Consider the following 12,471-nt stretch of genomic DNA (forward strand, 5'->3'; position numbering starts at 1 on the left):
TGGTCACAGTTATCACTGATTAAAGGTTTACCACTAAGTGACCTGGTTAATGCCTCTGTGCTCTCTTACGAGGGCTTAAGATTTCACAGTGAAGGGGAAGTAGTGGTCGAGGCCAAGGAAGCTACCAGGGCGTGGGAACCAGAGAAAAGTGGTACGTTCCTTAAGAGTGCTTGAAGAGAGAGTTTAAGCGGACACGAGTTCGCTTGCCCCCTTTCTTCAGAAGCCATTTGAGGAATATAATGGGGTAAGTATAGTTCTTTTAATTGTGTGCGGGGAAGGGCCTAGAATTTCACTGTAGGTCAGGGAACCTTTACGCTTTGGGAAAAATATCTCAGAACAGGGCATAAGAGAACATGATGATTTTTTTTTCCCCCCTCCTCATCTGATGCTTAAATATCTGTATACCTGAGAGCCAAGGATTGGTGACATTTGAAACTCATAGACAATTCAGAAAGAAAGAAACAAAAAAGTTGTAGCCTTGGGCTTCAAAATCTTTTTCTATTAACTTTTTCCCTCTGGTGTCTAATTGGAGAAGCACATTCTTTCCTACCTCCCCTCCAGTGGAGGCTCTGTCAGGCATGAAGCCAGTCATCAAAAGTTGGAGCATACCTTTGGCAGGGGGGTGGGGCAGAGGAGGGCAGGCCTTAGGAAGGTTTTCTTTTTTTTTTTTTTTTTAAAGTTTTTAACGTTTTTTTATTTTTAATTTTGAGACAGAGAGAGACAGAGCATGAATGGGGGAGGGTCAGAGAGAGAGAGAGACACATAATCTGAAACAGACTCCAGGCTCTGAGCTGTCAGCACAGAGCCCGACGCGGGGCTCGAACTCACAACTCGAACTCACGGACCGCGAGATCATGACCTGAGCTGAAGTCGGACGTTTAACCGACTGAGCCACCCAGGCGCCCCGAGGAAGGTTTTCTTAACAGTAGCTGCTTTCTTCGGAAGGCTCGCGTGTGTCTAATTCAAGTTGGTATCTCTAGAGCACCCATGCCTGGAATGTAGTCTGTTGGAAACTTCTTGAGGTCACAAACGATGCTTTACACACTGAATAAGGCCTCGGGTACTCTCAACACAGGCATCTGGGAATGCTGATGAACGTTTGGAAGTGTGTGGTCATCTGGAGAGAGAGTGTCATCTGTGCGGATTTGATAGTACTTACTCAGCAAAGTGTCTCTCTGGAGGGGCCAGGAGTGGTAAGTGGAAATGAAACATAAAATACGATCTTTGCTCTTTAAAAAAAAAAAAAAAACTTTTTTAACGTTTTATTTATTTTTGAGACAGGGAGAGACAGAGCATGAACAGGGGAGGGGCAGAGAGAGAGGGAGACACAGAATCCGAAACAGGCTCCAGGCTCTGAGCTGTCAGCACAGAGCCCAACGCGGGGCTCGAACTCACGGACCGCGAGATCATGACCTGAGCCGAAGTCGGCTGCTTAACCGACTGAGCCACCCAGGCTCCCTGGATCTTTGCTCTTTACAGTGTGGCAGAAGGCATAGGGAACTGAATCATTAATTACTGTATCCCAAGGGATATGCTAATTTTTATGGTAAAGGGTAAGATAAGAACGATGTAGGACCATAGTGTAGGCAGGGGCCACCAAGGAAGATTTCCCGAAGGTGCTGCTTTTGAAGGATATTGATAGCTATAATAGTGAGTACCCAATGCCAGATCCCTTTCCAAGTATTCCATGGGTACTATTATTCACAACACCCCAATGGAGAAGATAACTATTGCCATCCCCATTTAATAGAGGTCAGAATTGAGTAGGTAGAAGAGTCAAGACTGGAACCCCAGCAGTCCCAAACTAGAGCCCTCAGGCTTAATCCAGGATGGGGTGAGTGGAGGAAAGGATATACCAGGCCCTGGGGGAAGTGCCTGAACCTGGGACAGGGAGGATCACTGGAGGGGGTGTGGGCCACGTGGGAGCTGGAAGATAGATAGCAGTTAGCTTCTTAGGGTTTTAATTGCTAAACTAAAGAGTTTGAACTTGGCTCATGAAATTATGGGAAGTCTGCAGGACTCTTAAGCCTAAAGAGACAGGATCGAATCTGCATTTCAGGAAGGCCATCAAGTGTCCAGGATAGACTGGAGTGGGGCCAGATTGGCAACAGGAAAAGAAGTTGGGAGCCTATTAAAGTAATCCCTGTGAGGAGTGATGAGAGCTTGGCCTAAGGCAATGGCCAAAGGAGTGATGAATGGAGGCCTGGACTGACTTGAGGGATACAAGGAGGTAGAATCTACAGCCCTTGCCGTTAAATCCAGATGGAGGTGCCTGTCTAGTGTTAAGAAACATGAACCAAAGCTTGAAAATCTAACTGGCTTTATTAATCCAGTCATGAATCAAGCAGCCTTCTATCTAGCAAGTAGAGGGAGCTCTGAGGAGGTTTCTGTAGGAAGGAGGGCGAGGTAAAACATTAGCAAAAGAAAAGAAAGGATTATTTGAGGCAAGGTCACCTTCCCTTAGGGGAAAGGGGAGGGAGTCTTCTTATCATGCAGATTTTGTGCAGATTTTGGCCCTTGGAGAGGTCCAGGTGACAGATTACCTCGCTGGTGCAGACCGGAGAATTTCTGATTGAGCCTTTAGGACTCCAGACTCCATTTCCGGGGGAGGTTGGAACTTGGCCTGTGTGACGCCATTTTGGACCTTTGGTTTTTTTTTTTTTTTTCTTTTTCACACTAGTTTGAATGAATCCTTGTGGAATCCAAGGGAAAGACAAAAAAGATGGTGCCTTCAGGATTGGCCGTGTTCAGTTTGAGATTTCATGTTGGACTCCAGAGAGTTCAGTACCCATGCAAATGAATGACAATAAGTGTTCGGGACAGTTCTTGGGTGCTTTATTCTTTGTGGAAGCCTTCTGGTTAGCGCTTTATATTAGTTAACTTGCTCCACCCTCAAAACAGTTGTATGGAGTTACTTACATCTTAACAGGTGAGGTGATAGGAATGTAGAGAGAAATAGGCGGGTCTCAGTGACTCTGATGAGAAGTGACAGAGCTGGAGCTCAGATCCTGGGCTTGATTGGGGAACCTCCGTGCTGTCTAATAAAGCTTTCTGCAATGATGGACTTGTTCTATGTCTGCACTATCTAATACAGAAGCACGTGGCCACGTGTGGTTGTTGAGTACTTGAAACATAACTAGTATGCCTAAGGAACTCAATTTTTAATGAATGTAGATTTAAACAGCCACACGTGACTAGTGACGGCTCAGTCCTTCTGCCCTGCTGTCTCTGGGAATCATCAGTGTATCCATCATAACTGAAGGTTTGGTGTGGATACGATTCCCCAGAGAGGTTTTGTGGTGGATTCTTCTGTGGGTCACAGGCCTATCTGAGAATCGGTGGGAGCTATAAATCATCGCCCATGAATGTATAATATTATTGCACAGTATTTTGGTAATAACAGGTTCGCAAAACGCAGGGTCCCCTGGCATAAAGCTGGGAGAGGAAGGAACCCAAACAGAATGTCAGCTCATTGAGAATGGGGATCTCATCTGCTTTCTACTCTACACTCGGGATCGAGATTGCCAAACAGTGCCTGGTACAGTTGGTATTTGATAATTTATTAAATGAGTGGCTGAAACAGAAACTAAGAGTCCATGAAGCTCCCGAAAAAAGAAGAGAAAAGCAAAAGTAGGACAGAACCCAAGAACCAGGAGAAGGTGGTACCATAGGAGGCAGAAGGGTGAAGTTTGAAGAACGGGAACAATAGTGCAGACCTGCCTGGGTAGTCAGATAAGATTAGGACATAACAGCTGTCATTGGCCTGGCAGTAATGGAGGTCCTGGTGGGTGAAAGCATGGAAGGGTGGGGGTGCTGTCCAGATTTAGTGGACTAATTCACGAGGCAATGGTGAGGAAGTAGAGGCAGTGAGCGTGGAGTCCACTGCGTTCTCCATCTAGGTTGCCCATGGAATCACTGGGAAGCGCTTGAAAGATACACATTCCTCTGGGTTCCTGGCTGGCTCAGCCGGAAGAGTGTGCAACTCAATCTGGGAGTCATGAGTTCGAGCTCCATATTGGGTGTAGAGATTATTTAAAAAAATAAATAAAGATAAATTTTAAAAAACCCACACATTCCTGGACGTGTTCAGACTCTAACCTGGCAAGTTTGGAGAAGGGCCAAGGAATGAGTTGTAATGAGTTGAAAGATATTTAGCTAAATTCTGAATCCCTGAATCTTTGACCATCCACCCCACCCAGCTGCAAATTTCCATGGGAGCCATTACACAGATCCCTTCCTGCTAACTTTGTGGATAGATGGTCAGTCTTCACGCAGAGTGTGTTATTTTCTAAGGAATTTTTGCTAACATTCAGGTATGCTGTGTAAGAAGCTGGCAGTCATTGGCAGTGCCCCAAATCACATCTGTTTACTTATTTTCTATTATTAGACTTGCCCGTATTCATTTGCCAAATGACAGACTATTCCCCTGCATTCTCTACTTCTTTGCCACCTGCTTTTCTTCCCCCGTGCACCTTTCCTACTCACACCAAAATGGAAAATGCCAGAGCCATTACACAGGTGAATAGAATTCAGCATAAAAAGTCAGCCTTCTCTTTTGTCAGGTGACCCTACTTTTCAGGTCAGTGGCTCTCAAAAGTTTGACCGTCAGTGTCTTTCTTCCTCTCTTCCTCCTATGCATTGGATGCTTCAAAAAATTTACCTGCCACACTAACTGAATATTGAATACAGTTGACGTCCACCATTGATGGTACACCCACCAAAGCTCAGATACTGCCCTAGACACTTTTTATATACATGATTTCTCCTGTGTCTAATCCTCACTGCAATCATTTGGGGGTATACCCACATCTGACACTTAGAAAAGTTAAATAACTTACCCAATGTCGTCCTGCTAAGTGGCAAAGTCAGGACTAGAACTTGTGTCCCGCTGACTCTAAATCCTGAACTCAGATATTGTGATTGGATGACTCACCGCTTAATCCTCAACACCATTCTCTAATTTGGGGGGAAATAGGCTAAAAGAGGGTAAGGGACTTGGCCAAAGCAGAGGGCCAGTAAAGCCAGGGCAAACCTAGGTTGGTCTTTCTCTGTGCTATTCCTACTACATCCACTGCCGAAAATAATTTCTCTCCCCATATCAAAGACATATGTCAATCAAAGCCACTCTGAGTCTTGAAGCTTCCAGTTAGCATGAGGTAACACTCTAGATTGCTCTGGTTACAGCCGAAAGCAAAGAAATTTGATAAATAGTCTGTACAGCCGTAGTGTGGGTAAATGGATGGTTTCCATTAGGCTCTGGAAATAACAGCTTGCCCATCCCTGTACCTGCTTGGAATCCCCCCAGTCTCTCAAAACCCACTCTGGGCTTAGGAGGCCATGACCCCTTTAGTATTGTCTGGGAGAGAAAGCTGTTTTTGCATACGAAGCACCCACTCAGGAAAGATGGCAAATTGAGTCTCCCTATCAGGGAAGCTGTACTTTCCAGAGGGCAAAAGGACACCTTCCTGGTGGCTTGTGGGTTTAGCCTGTACTTTCTGCAGGTGTTCTGGGTTGGGGGAGGGAGGAAGGGAGATCAGTGGAATCATGGAATTTACCCAGCCTGCACCGCGGAGCTTCCTGGCCATTGTCTCTGATCTTCTGTCTTCTGAGGTGTGCTTTGGCTCAGATTACAACGTATTTTTCCCAGCTTGTGCTAATGTTACTGGTTTGATATGACCTTCGAGGATAAGCTCCAAGCACTAGTTTGCTGGTGGAGAATAAAAGCAGGATTACGGATCTGATTTGTTTCAGCTGGTGTCCCTTCGGAATATTCTGGAATTTAAAGAAGCCGCTTCCTCACCTGATTTAGTAACACACTCTAGTGTTTCAAAATTTAATTTATACAGTGGTTTTCATCTAAAGCTTGAATTTACAACAGGAGGGATTTACTTCTTTAGCCGTCTTGGGGGAATAGCAAACAGTTGCCGGTACAAATTTCTTTCCTTTCCATGGTAAGCCTATATTCAGTCACCTAGAGCCTAGATCCAAATCTTTGTTCAGAGTTGGGTTTTTTTTTTTTTTTTTTAAGGTTTTCTAACATTTTTATCTGTTAGTGCCCCCTGCTGGACTTCTTCCAAGTTCTTCTTCACTTTAAGCTGTAGAGCCCAGATGGGGCACTCAGTGTCACCAAGGCCTTCCCTTAAAATGGAGAGGTTGGGGATGTGGCCCTTGACCTCTGGCATTCCATAACTCCGGAAACACCCTACTCTGGTGGTCGCTTTTTCCGTGACCTCAGGATACTGGTAGATGTCATTCAGGGAGCAAGATGAGCTGCCCTGCTTCCAGGAGCTCTGTTCTCATTTGAATCAGGTTCATTTAAGAGCAGAATGGAAAGAGTTTATGTGAGAGGGTGAGGCAACATCTCAATCTCTGGAGTTTCTGCTCAACAATATTATTTCATGGGGATTGAGCGGAGGAGTGCTTGGCATCCATCTCGCTTACTTAAGACTGTCGAAAAACAAGTTCCAAGAACGAACGGGAGGAGACAGGACTAGTCCCCTCCTGGGAGCTGTAAAGGAGGAAGCACCCTGTGCACCCTGTGGCTGCCGCCACCATGGATTTATGTGCAGTCCCTCTTGTTCAGCGTCCACCTGTCTGACGTGGTCCCCGCCTGCCCCCAACAGAAGTGTCTGCCATCTGCCCTTTGTCCATCTTTGTAGAGCGGCCACACCGCAGTGCATGGTGACTATCTGTGCCTCTGTGTCCTTGTCTCCTAGCACAGTGCCTGGTACATGATAAGTGTGTGGTAAATGGAACTAAAATAGAATGTCCTTCTCTTCAGTTCTGTCTGTCCTGGATCTATCTGAATTTCAAGTGTGCGCGCTGAAACCCTTGTCATCCGGCCATTCCTTCTCTTCCTGGCCCCGAGTAGTGTATGTTTCTGTAGCATATTTACTTCTAAGCATATTTACTTCTAAGAGTTACGATGTTTGCTTTTAAAGGTAGTTGCTTACGTCGACTCTTACTTTCCAGATTCTAAACACCTTGAGAGCAGGATCCTTAACTCGATTGATGTCTTCATTGTCCGTGACCCACGAAACGATGCATAATAATAACACATAATAATAATAGCAGTTATATACAGCATTTAATGTGCGCCAGGCACTCACTGTTCCCCATACTTCACATATGTGCATTCTTTAATCTTCGCAACAGCTTTATGGGATGAGAACTATCATCAACGTCAATCTCCATTTTGTAGGTAAGGAGAATGACATTAAGTAATTTGCTCAGGGTCATATAACTAGGAAGCGAGGAGCTTGGATTCCGTCCCCGGCAGCATATTCCAGAGTCTAGACCTTCATCGCTGCCTTGATGCCGCCTCTTATCGGCACATGTGCACGTGGAGGCCATTTACGTCAATACTTGTCTAGCGCATGTAGGTTATTTCTTGGTTATTTGGAACCAACAAACAGGTTGGAGGTGATCCACTGTCGCTTTCATCTCCACCGTCCGAACCGCTTCCTGAGCCACGGGAAGGCCAAGAGGGGGCACCAGAATGTTGGTTCTAGTTTGAATTTCAGAAGCGTTGGACGGATGAAGTTCTGACTTCAAAGGCAACAGTGCCATCTAGTGAGACAGCTTGCTAATAACAGCTCCGAATCCTTTTTCTTAAATTTTTTTTTTTTTTTAATGTTTTTTATTTATTTTTGGGACAGAGAGAGAGAGACAGAGCATGAACGGGGGAGGGGCAGAGAGAGAGGGAGACACAGAATCGGAAACAGGCTCCAGGCTCTGAGCCGTCAGCCCAGAGCCTGACGCGGGGCTCGAACTCACGGACCGCGAGATCGTGACCTGGCTGAAGTCGGACGCTTAACCGACTGCGCCACCCAGGCGCCCCCCGAATCCTTTTTCTGACACCCCGGTACATCATCCTTTCATTCTGGGAGCCCCAATATTAGCTTAACTTTAAGTTTTGATTGCCAGAGAGCGGGTGGGGTGAGAAGGAAGACTAGCTTAAATGGAGCCAAGCCCAGTCTCTTCCTTGAAGAGGCTGCGATGCTGATCGTGGTCCTTTGGGTTGGTTGAGCCCCATTGGCTGTTAGTGCCCAACACTGGGCTCCAGACCCCCTCCCTTCTGCTTCTGCTCACGTGTGCTGCTAGGGGTGTAGGCTGGTATTCCTCTCTTAATCCTTGCCTTTGGAGCTGTCTGCTCTGTTGCGACCATCTGTGAGTTGCCTGCTGGAGTACAGACCACATTCCAGGTTACGTAGGAGATGGTACGTGATGCATTATAACAAGTTAGTCCCAATGTAAGAAATCCCACGGTCAACAACATTATAGCACAGTTTTGCGATGAGGAGTTTTTAACAGGCAAGTCTCTGAGACCTTGGGAAGGGGGTGTGATGAGTAGCCACTCCACAGTGAACAAGTAAGTGGCAAAAAAAGTGCTAGGTGTAGGGTAAATGAGAGAGGAAGGGCTGGTATACACACTTCAGTTCTGCCAGGCAAGTGGAGGCTCTGTGTTTGGTGCTGTTTTGATTTCTAGGGGGTGTATGTGTTCGAAAACTTGATATCAATTGCTTCTAAGTTCATTTACTTCTTGTTGAAAGAATGGAATATAAGAGCATGGTTATAACTTCCCTCACACACACACATAAAATTATGTGCTTCTTTGGTTGGGAGTGAACAAGCCCTTACCCTACAAGACTGTTCAGAGGCTCAGCGTCCTGGGGATCTAGTGGAAGGAATATGCTCTGTGGAGATCAACGAATTTTTCAGTGGTGAGCAATCCATCAGAACAAGAAAACAATTTTGGTTATACTGGAGCCTGAGTTATAGCGACATTTATGGTAATAGGAATTTACCATTAATAAAATCTATGCAAAGCACAGGGTTTGCTAATTTTTTTGGTTAGGGGACAGATAAAATATTTTAGGTTTTGTGGGTCTAATGAGCTCACTGCATAACTTACAGTGGTGCCTTAACTATTCAGTTTGCCAGTGTAGGTAAACAGCAGCCATAGATAATATGTAAATGAATAGGTATGGCTGTGTGCCAATAAAACTTTATTAATGATTATGAAATTTGAATTTCATATAATCATCATGTGTCATGAAATAGTATTCTTGTTTTGAGTTTCCCCCCACCCCAATCTTTTTCTTTTTTTAAACACCATTCTCAAGGGACCATAAAAGAAAAAAACAACAGGCAACTTCAGATTTGGCCGGGGCGGGGGGGGGGGGGGGGGGGGGGGCGGGGCTGTAGTTTATGGACTGCTGATCAGATGTTTGGATTAGTTAAAAAAAATAAAAATTATTTGTTCATATGTTCAGTTAGTGTCATAAGATGTCTGAACAGCTTTTCTCTCTCAAGTAAAATGAAAGGTGGCTGAATTCCATCTACTATAACTTCAGTGTAAGCATTTTAAAGAGGTCTGTGAACTTGAATCATCTTGGGCTGGGGTGGAGGGACTCTGCCCTCTAATCCCTCCTTGGCCTTCCCAGGAGGAAGAGAAGCAGGCCCGGTGACCCCTGCCCCCATCAGGTCTTTCTCCCTCCTGGAACTCTCCCATCCCCCCTCCCCCTCCCCCCCCCCCCCCCATCCACACCTGCATCTTGAGAGTCTCCATGAGGTTGAAGAAACGTGGGATTGTTACCCTGGCATATGGATTAAGAAGCCCACGTATAAAAAGTACTGGAGGGATTTGCTCACTGAGATTAGGTCCCCAAGGAAGAATAAGGCAACAGGTCGAGATTTTCCACTTCTGCCTCAAATGAGCTGGGTGGAGTTTGCATCACATTTGTATCCTTTCTCCTATCTATTGCCTGTCAGTACACTCTCTGTGTACAGAGTTACATGGGGGAACTTGTGTCTTTAAAATTTTGTAACCCGGTTTCTTTGTCAAGCTGTGGAGTTGAGCTGACCTCCCCCAGGGTTGAGAAAGAAGTCAACGGCTCACATCCTGTGTCTTTCTGCAGCAGCCAGCAGAGTAGCCAGCAGAGCAGCCACGACGATGATTCCAGCAGGTTCCTGAGTCCTCGAGCGCGGGAAGAAAGGTAAGGCCAAGAGTGGGGGGAGCGGTGGGCTGAATTGTTTGCGCATGATCGTCCTTCCGGTGCCTGGAGAACCGTGGGCAAAGGCAGGGTGGGAGGAGGCTTCCAGACGTCTGTGCTCAGACTGGCCAGGAAGGCCGGACATTCGCCTGGGAAGTGAGAGGGTGTAGCACCAAGGGACTGGCTCTAAAGGCTTTTGGTGTTCGGCAAGGAGCAAAGCCAGTAGGTGGCCAATCAGAGATCCCGGGAGGACCTCAGCGTGGACTTGGCTTGAGGCACATCTTAGCGGCTGGGTTGCAGGGTGGATGGTGCCTGAAGAAGAGCTGCGTGGCCTGGCGTGCCGTGTGTGGCATCAGGTGGCGGCAGAGCACCGGGGTAAGGGTGGACTGTGATGTCAGAGGTGAATGAGGGTGGATAGGCAGGGGGCAGGGAGGAGGGAGAGGCTCTTGGGGTCTGACTCGTTAAACCCTGAGGATGGGAGCACCAGCCGGCATCTACCAGTCGTCCCGTGGTGCCCGTGTGCGGCGGACAGGGGTCCACTGTAGCGGGTGAAACTGTGCCAGGGTACGTTGACCGCACTGATGCTGACGAGAGGGGGCTTTCGGTTGGCATGCCGCAGCGCGGGGCTCTGCTTTTGGTCCAGCTCTGGTTTTTGTCAACATACCGAATGAGAAAGGAGAAGGTACTTCTATGTCATTTATCAGACTTCTGGCAGACACTCAGCTGAGAGGGAATAGAGAGAGAAGACCAAGGATGACAGGCTCAGGATTTAGTATTTCAGATGGAACCGTGGGTGCAAATGACAAGATTTTTTTTGAAGGAAATGTGCCATTATATTTATATTATGTGCTTATAAATCTATAGTAGAATGGTTTTTTTTTTTTTTAAGTTTATTTATTTTGAGAGAGAGAGAGAGAGCGCGCAAGCAGGGAAGGGGCAGAGAGAGAGGTATCCCAAGCAGGCTCTGTACTGTCACTGAGCCCTCAAGAACCATGAAATCATGGCCCGAGCTGAAGTCAAGAGTCGGGCGCTTAACCTATTGAGCCGCCCAGGCGCCCCTAGAGTAGTTGCTTACCTATAGGATTGCCACAGGGAGCCTACCTTGACAGGATTTCATGTGAAAAAGAACCTGGGCGTTTTATTTACCAGCAAAATTACGAACCAATAGGATGACACAGGGACCAGATGATCTTTGAAAGTCCGAATTCATTCATGGAAGTGTGGAGCACGGATTAGAAAGAGAAAAAGATCTTCCTGGTCTGTACTGGTTTGACCATATCTGGTGTATCCTGTCTAGTTCTTTGGAAATACATGTATTGATAAATTAAGAATCTAGAAGGAAGGATCGCGATGATAACGCAGTATGATAAGGACCAGTTGAAGGAAAATGGCTTAGCCTGGAAAAGAGAAGGGTTTCAGTGACTCTAACAACTGCTCTTTAAATACCTGGAAGCCTAAGAAATAGAGCTAGAGCAGGAGAGGTCATAGCGAGAAGCATTTCAGCCCTGGGTAAGGAAGAATTCTGTGGTTACAGCTGGACTGTAATGGTATAGGCCTTGCAGAGAAACGTACTATCCCCTCAATAGAAGCGTTCAAGCTACAGCTAGTAGTGGATCAAAAGGGGACTGTCTCCTGGGGAGAGGGTGGGGCCTTGCTAATCCTTTCATAGATCTCTTTGCATTACAAAGTTGTATGGGTTCTGCCCTAGTCCTCAAGTATCAGCTTAGCTCATCAATTCAAACTGAGGGGATAGGAGGCCGGGGGGCCCCCAGGGGTAAAGACTAATCAATCTTGTTAAGATGCTTCCTCAGTTAGCATCTGATGGCAGTTCCCTCTGTCTCTCCAGTGGCCCATACACTGTCTTGTCAGTGCTTTCTGGGTTTCATCGACCATACTCTCAAAATTAACAAAATATTAAAAAATTTGAAAAAAGGGGGCTGTGGGGGCACCTGGGTGGCTCAGTCGGTTAGGCGACCGACTTGGGCTCAGGTCATGATCTCGCGGTTTGTGAGTTCGAGCCCCATCTCGGGCTCTGTGCTGACAGCTCAGAGCCTGGAGCCTGCTTCAGATTCTGTCTCCCCCTCTCTCTACCCCTTCCCTGCTCACGCTCTGTGTCTCTCTGTCTCTCAATAATAAATAAATGTTAAAGAAAAAAAATTTGAAAAAGGGGGCCATGGAGTCCCCCTGGCTCAACTCCCTTCCCTTGTGCTTGGACATCGCACATCTCCTGAAGTGTCCCGTCCCGTCCTGGGAGAGACGAGTAGGCCGTGAGTTGCAGGCTCTAAAACGTTTCTCCCGAGGCAAACTTCATCTCTTACTCCAGGACGTGACTACCCGAGCACTAGAGACTGCTCTGCCTTTCGTTTGCTCTTTGGGGTTGTACGTTGACATGAATCATATTCTAGCTCCTTCTCTACCCACTTCCTCAACCAAATGAAATGTTGCAAAGGTTCTCCAGTCTGAACCTCTGCCCAGA

General features: G+C 46.6%; 1 protein-coding gene across 9 annotated transcripts in view; it reads left to right on the plus strand.

Moving 5' to 3' along the window:
• The window catches only part of GRAMD1B (GRAM domain containing 1B), a 246,433-nt gene that overhangs the window by 98,385 nt on the left and 135,577 nt on the right, over positions 1 to 12,471 (plus strand). For 8 of the 9 annotated variants that reach the window (XM_058687109.1, XM_058687099.1, XM_058687101.1 and 5 more), the window contains exon 2: positions 9,921 to 9,998. The exons of the other annotated variant lie outside the window; for it this stretch is intronic. In XM_058687109.1, the coding sequence (XP_058543092.1) occupies positions 9,921 to 9,998 (78 nt within the window). The remainder of the gene's footprint in view (positions 1 to 9,920; positions 9,999 to 12,471) is intronic. 9 annotated transcript variants of the gene reach the window in all.

Source organism: Neofelis nebulosa, chromosome 10 (assembly GCF_028018385.1).
Source record: "Neofelis nebulosa isolate mNeoNeb1 chromosome 10, mNeoNeb1.pri, whole genome shotgun sequence".
Lineage (NCBI taxonomy): Eukaryota > Metazoa > Chordata > Mammalia > Carnivora > Felidae > Neofelis > Neofelis nebulosa.